The 6,632-nt window shown below is 43.5% G+C and overlaps 1 protein-coding gene across 1 annotated transcript; it reads left to right on the forward strand.

Moving 5' to 3' along the window:
• The first annotated feature begins 1,381 nt into the window (after positions 1-1,381).
• LOC100284982 (eukaryotic translation initiation factor 4B) lies at positions 1,382-5,324 on the forward strand. The gene is made up of 3 exons (NM_001157877.2): positions 1,382-2,302; positions 4,027-4,419; positions 4,963-5,324. The coding sequence occupies exons 1-3, from the start codon at positions 1,434-1,436 to the stop codon at positions 4,985-4,987; spliced, it is 1,287 nt and encodes a 428-aa protein (NP_001151349.2). The 5' UTR covers positions 1,382-1,433; the 3' UTR covers positions 4,988-5,324.
• Positions 5,325-6,632: the final 1,308 nt, after the last annotated feature.

Below are 6,632 nucleotides of genomic sequence, written 5' to 3' on the forward strand. Positions count from 1 at the left end.
TGTTTAAACATATATTTAGGCCAAAATCATTGAAATAATGTCCAAATTTATATCAAATTAATATACTTTATCATTTTTATGTGGGGGGCTTAATGTTATCTCCACGTGGGAACTTAAGGTTATATTTTTAGAGACTATTTATTAGTATTGGTAACTTATTTGCAATTTTTGATCGACGTTACATTATTTTATGGATTTAATTGTATTTTGATAATTTTCTATGAAAAAATTTTAATAAATGTATAAATAGCCTAAAAAATCATTTAATTTTACGGAGGCACAACATATGTTCATATATAACCATAAAAAATGTTTGGATTATAAGATCTATATTTCACTTTCACTTATTTGTATGAGTTACATATGAAATCACTATAAGTATCAAGTTTCAACATAATTAATACTTTACTTTATCATTTTCATATGAGGACTTGAGTTATCTTCGTATAAAATGTTTATTAGTTTTTGTAACTTATTTGTAGTTTTTGAGTGAAACTAGAATATTTTATGAATTTTTAATATTGTGGTGTTGGTTCTATAATGTCATCGTGATTAGTAACTTTGAACTGCATGATGTCAATTTTATTGGTTTCCTTTCCTACATTTGATCTATCATATAGATGATTATGTTTTGCTTAATTTATGTATTTGTTGTATGGTTGGACAATTAATATCATCGTGACGAACTACCTGACAATTATTCGGTATCTACCCGAGTAGTATCTGTTTCTTACCCGCTCGGATTATTACCTGGTTCCGTAATATATCCGTCATGAATCTTAACTACCCGTATCCAATCCCGTATATGAGAGAAATACGTTATGTTAGAATACAGGATGATCTTGTATCCAACTATATCCGTCCCGTTTCCATCTATAACGAAGTGTCTAAAATCGATGGGAAATTTACTCTACCACCACCACGATCATACGAAACGCGGTGCGGCGGGCACGCCGTTTTTCGGTTCCGCCCCTGGGTACAGCGCGATTTAGCGTGCACCACCCGATCCCAGCCAACAAGATCCCCTGGCTCGTCTCTTACTCTCTTCCTCGCATTCGCATCGCCTCGATTCCACCCACCCACCTCCGTCCGCCTCCGAGCACCACCAAACCCTAGATCTCGCACCGGCGGCAGCCATGTCCAAGCCATGGGGCAGCGTCGGCGCCGGCGCGTGGGCGCTGGACGCCGAGCGCGCCGAGGAGGAAGAGCGCGAGCAGGCCCTGACCTTTCCGGCGCCCGAGCCGCCCTTGCCCGCGGGCGGCGCCGCCAGCTTCCCGAGCCTCCGGGAGGCCGCCGCCGCGGGCGGCGGGGGCAAGTCGAAGAAGAAGAACAAGGGTACCACGCTGTCGCTGTCCGAGTTCACCACCTACGGCGCGGCCGCGGCCCAGCGGCGCGCGGCGCCCGTCGAGCCCAAGGGCCTGACCCACGATGAGATGCTGCTGTTGCCCACGGGGCCCCGGGAGCGCTCGGCCGAGGAGCTGGACCGCTCCCGCGGGTTCCGCTCCTACGGCGGCGGCAGCGGCTTCGGCGGCCCCGGGGGAGAGCGCCGCGGCGGCTTCGACGACGAGGACCGCCGCGGGCCGGGAAGAAGCTCGGATCTTGATATGCCCTCCCGCGCTGACGAGGCTGACGACTGGGGCGCCACCAAGAAGTTTACCCCGGCTCCCACGGACTCTGGCCGCCGCGATAGGTTCGGCGGCCCTTCCCCTCTCGGCCGTGCTGATGATATTGACGACTGGTCGCGCGGCAAGAAGCCGCTCCCGGCGCGCTACCCCAGCCTCGGGTCTGGAGGTGGCTTCCGCGACTCTCCAGCCTTCCGCGACTCACCAGCTGCTTCTGATTCTGACCGTTGGGTCCGTGGCGCCACCCCTTTGCCACACAACGGCGAGGGGGCGGGGGAGAGGCCGCGCATCGTCCTGAATCCTCCTAAACGTGATCCGTTAGTTGCCTCTACCCCACCTGCTGAGGTGGCCCGCAACCGACCAAGCCCGTTCGGGGCTGCAAGGCCCCGGGAGGATGTGCTGGCGGAGAAGGGGGTGGACTGGAGGAAGTTTGAGAATGAGATTGAGCACAAGACCAGCCGTCCTACCAGTTCGCACTCCAGCAGGCCGAATAGCGCTCATTCCTCCCGCCCTGGGAGCCCTGGGTCGCAGGTTTCGGCAGTTGGGAGTGAAGGAGCACCGAGGGCACGGCCAAAGGTTAACCCATTTGGTGAGGCCAAGCCAAGAGAAGTGGTGCTGCAGGAGAAAGGGAAGGATTGGAGGAAGATTGATATTGAGCTTGAGCATCGTGCTATAAATAGGTATGATGTCCGTGGAATTACCATAGAATTTCTGTTACTTGTGGTTGAAAGCTACAAGCTCATACAAAACCTCGATTTTGTAATGGAAGCACTTGCTAATGGCACACCTTTTATCTGTTGTGTCATACAAGTTCTCTTTGCTAAAACTGACCTTTACCCCTGGTACGTACCGATCACGAGTGAGTCATGTTTTGTGATAGCACCCTGGTGCTTAGTACATCCAAGCACAATCTTGACATGACTACACATTGGTAGCACATGCATTTGTCATCACTCCATGTAATTAGGTCAACACTAAGGTTTTCTGTTTGCACCGAGACATTATGTGGCATGCTACCGCCATTATAGCTCAAGCTCACCATATGGACACCAGCAATACACTGTGTTGATCATGCTCATGCCTGAGCCATTGGATATTGATGTGTGACCCTTAATCTTACAATGCCATCCTTACTCATAATGATTTGAACGTTGTGCAGTTAATCAATGCTTATTTTAGTGAATTTTATTCTTGATATGCTCGTCATAATGTAGCATCCTTGTTAGTAAATCATTAATCACGTGTGTTGTTAAGGTCATGGACTCATGGCCATGGATCTGCGGCAATATGAAATGAAGCAAATGTTTGAAATGATATCTGGTGTGACATTTTTAGTGGGGTTGTAGTGGTATCTTGGTAAAGTTGTATTTCTATCACTTGGAGTTTTTGTTCACATCATTCACTGCCCTATATTTTCCTTGTCCTGAATAAGCATTAGAACAGAACAACTCTAAGAAGCTTTCTAGATGATTGAACAAACCCAAGCACCCCATTTTCTACATCAACAGCTCTGCCTCGCTAATCTGCTAGTACTTCAATATTTATGTTATTTATTTGCCTCATTGGTTAAATCTGATGTGTGAAGCGCATTAACTATAGTTAAAAAAGTAAATGTTGTGATCTTTGTTGATGGCTTAGTTACCATTTGTGGGGTTTATTTTAATTTATCTGACTATAAATAAAAAACTGTACTTTTTTGTTTTAATGTGCTGACACTCTCTGATTGGGTTTGTGTGCACATAATATCCATCAAAAGGAGATGTTTGTATAATTTTACATTTGACACTGCTGTCACGAGTACATCCTTTTTTAGTTGTTTGTTGGAGTTTTTCTTTCTACAAACACTTGGGACGTGTTTAGATTGCCTGGATCCTAGCGCATTTCATGTGAATTGGTGCAGGTTTGAGGCATCTAAACAAGCATTAAAAGCGTGTGTATCTGATTTTTTTATTAGTTTCTACTAGCAGACATTCAGGCTGCTGAAATTTCTACAATTTAAGGGTTCTGTTTTCTACTCCTGTTCCACATTGATGAGGCATTTTCTCCTGTGATTTTGTATAATTGGGATTTTGTATAACTTACTGATGAACGTGGGATCCCCTCTGGTTTTATCTTCTATTATAGTATTATGCGAAGGCTTGATGTCTGAAACTGCTGATTATTAAACTACTTTCAACACACCTAAACCTGGGATACAATAGCATTTTTTGTTCAACTAATTCAGCTTCAGTGCTTTTTAGGGCAATCCAGTCTCAGTATCATTTTCAATCCTCCCTGGTCTGTTAAAAATTTGAAGTAATTTATCTAGTTTGGTACTTTATCCTTTTCTTTGAAAGTCTTTTCATGTTAGTTTTTGGGGGCATGTTCTCATGTGAATTGAATATTCATGCACCAAACCTTTCAGGCCAGAGTCTGATGAAGAAAGAAATTTGAAAGAAGAAATCAACCTTCTGAAGGTGGATCTTAAGGAAATCGAGAGAAACATGAGTAATGGTTCTGACCAGACATCGGTAGATGCAAAAGGTTTGTCTGAGAAGATATCTCAGTTGGAAAGCCAGCTTGAGCAGCTTTCAAGGGAGTTGGATGACAAGATTCGATTTGGGCAAAGACCACGTTCGGGTGCGGGCAGGGTTACAGCACTTGCACCAACTAGTTTAGGGGAGGAACCACATGCTACAGTGGTGGACAGACCGCGCTCTCGTGGTGGTATGGAGCCACCACCAAGGCAGGAAGAAAGATGGGGATTTCAAGGAAGCAGAGAAAGGGGCTCTTTTGGTGCAAGCAGAAATTCGGACAGGTTTGTGCATTTTACTTGCTAACTTGATCATGTGTTCTCTCAAGAATCAAGATGCTTTGCTCAGGAACTTTTTTTAGAAAGAGCATGGGTGAAGTTTGAAAACCTGTGTTTTGTCTAGGAACCTTTTTTTAGAAAGAAGCACGGGTGAAGTTTGAAACCTGTGTTTTGTTTAGGAACTATTTTTTAGAAAGAAGCATGGGTGAAGTTTGAAAACCTGTGCTTTGATGGTTGGTCGAGTTTTAGGTTAAATGCCTGCCCTCTTATGTTACTTCTGATCATGTTTAGCTCATGGCAAGGATTGATGCACATTGGTAGACTGAAATTGTAGATCAGTCAATTAACCATGTGCATGATTCTGGCATAATCATCCTTCAGATATTATGGCCTCAGTTCAGTGTGTCTGTGCTTTGTGTGACTACCGCTCTTTAATGTGTAGGTTTCAAAGATTTTAGAATGCAAATCTGTCTTCTTTCTTTTGTTGTGCAATTAAACGGCACGCTGTTGGGATTTCTAATCATTTTACTCTTCACCATTTTTTTACAGGCCAATGGCAAGGCAGAGATGGTGAAACTGGGACAACAAGCATCTCTTAGGGATATTTCCGGTTCCCAGTCCCTTTTTTTGTTCTGAAAAGATGGGCAAAATAAGTCGTTACTTATTTGTTTGTCGTGTTTGCTTGGTCTAGAAGATTGTTGAGGATGGAGATAACTCCACATGAAGTTATTGGTTTGTCAACTCTATGCCGTAGGATGTTTTGCATTTCCCTTTTTGCCATCTACCATGTCAAAACGATATCTTAGCAACCTCCGATACTAACTGTTATGCTTACTGGATTCCAGTTCAGCATATGTCACTAGTTGATTATTTGTGCACTGCTTAGTGGAAACCTTGGATTTGCACTTTTACTGATGCTATGTCACCTTTCTGTTAGTGTTTTTTTTAACTCTGAATCCCGGTCGTGTTTGCCTTGTAAACATATCTGTGTTGCGAAGTCATGCCGTGTTTGCCTTGTAAACATATCTGTAGAAAAAAATTTAGAAAAAGTTTAACTTGTTTGGAATTTAAACCCATACAGTTTCACTTAATCCAAATAGATTGAGAGTTAACCGAACAAGTCTTTAAAGCGAAAGTTAGTTTTGCGGTGCGTTGTCCTCTTTCCCACGTGTACAACGAGCGTTGTCCACGTGCTCGCGAGTTATTTACAATTTTATCATTATCATATGTGAAATTCACTAATTTACTATCGGACTCATAAACTATAAACACAAATGATTCTACGAATCATAGACATATGGCATAATAAGAAGATGGCATAATAGGAAGGATGCAAAACTGTGAGCGGCAAGATAACAATTTTTTACGCGCTCGTTGGGGGTTCAAACTATGATCGTAAGGAACGAGCGCTCGCCTCCTAACAACCGCAACTCATACTGGTTTATGATATATAGAAAACTATAATAATGTATGGCCACTAACTAGCCTCTTGTTATGTTCTCCTAATATGATTAGTGGATTAGAGGCACTGCCAGTATCTTCCCATCTGTATCATCTTTCAAATCTAACGGCCTTATATATCTAGTCATATGTCCTTCGTGTATAGCAATTGGTAAAAAGTAAAGTAGTAGCGGAAAATGTTTTTTAAATATATAGAATAAAAAAGAGATATTAGATCCAGATGATTGTGATTTAGGTTTGAAACCTGTAGACTATCTCTAACCATTTATCCATCTCATCCTCATATCTAAACTTTATTCTGCGAACAATACAGTCTACAGTACAAATCAATATTTTACAGTCATATGAGCAAGCTGTTGGAGGCGGTCTTAGAGCCAATAGTTAGTCGTGGTATGGTTCTAAACACCTCTACTTAATACTCTAGCTAATTGTTAGAACAACTAGTTTATTAGCTAGCCTAACCTAGCTAAAACTTCACAGAAGACCTTTCTACCCCTTCAACACACTCACTCATCCACTCTTCCGTATGCATACACATTTTGTGGGCGGCGTTGGATTGTGTGGCCATTCTATTGGACCGCGTCGCATCATGTGATCGCCCTCCCGTCATCGCCCGCTACACCGGTGGCCGTGCCACATTGCTTGCCTTACATCACGTCTTGCCCTGTCTCGCCGTCATGTGTCGTCGACTTCTCGTGGCTGTCTTCTCGCCTCACTAGCCTCCTGGATCGCCACCCTGCATCGTTGTCGTCCTGTCC

The sequence above is a fragment of the Zea mays genome, chromosome 10 (genome assembly GCF_902167145.1).
Source record: "Zea mays cultivar B73 chromosome 10, Zm-B73-REFERENCE-NAM-5.0, whole genome shotgun sequence".
Taxonomy (NCBI): domain Eukaryota; kingdom Viridiplantae; phylum Streptophyta; class Magnoliopsida; order Poales; family Poaceae; genus Zea; species Zea mays.

Coding starts and splice junctions, on each gene's coding strand:
- LOC100284982 (NM_001157877.2), top strand. CDS start 1,434: ATGCTGCTGTTGCCCACGGGGCCCCGGGAGCGCTCGGCCGAGGAGCTG. Junction 2,303..4,026: donor GAGCATCGTGCTATAAATAG/GTATGATGTCCG, acceptor CAAACCTTTCAG/GCCAGAGTCTGATGAAGAAA. Junction 4,420..4,962: donor GCAAGCAGAAATTCGGACAG/GTTTGTGCATTT, acceptor ATTTTTTTACAG/GCCAATGGCAAGGCAGAGAT.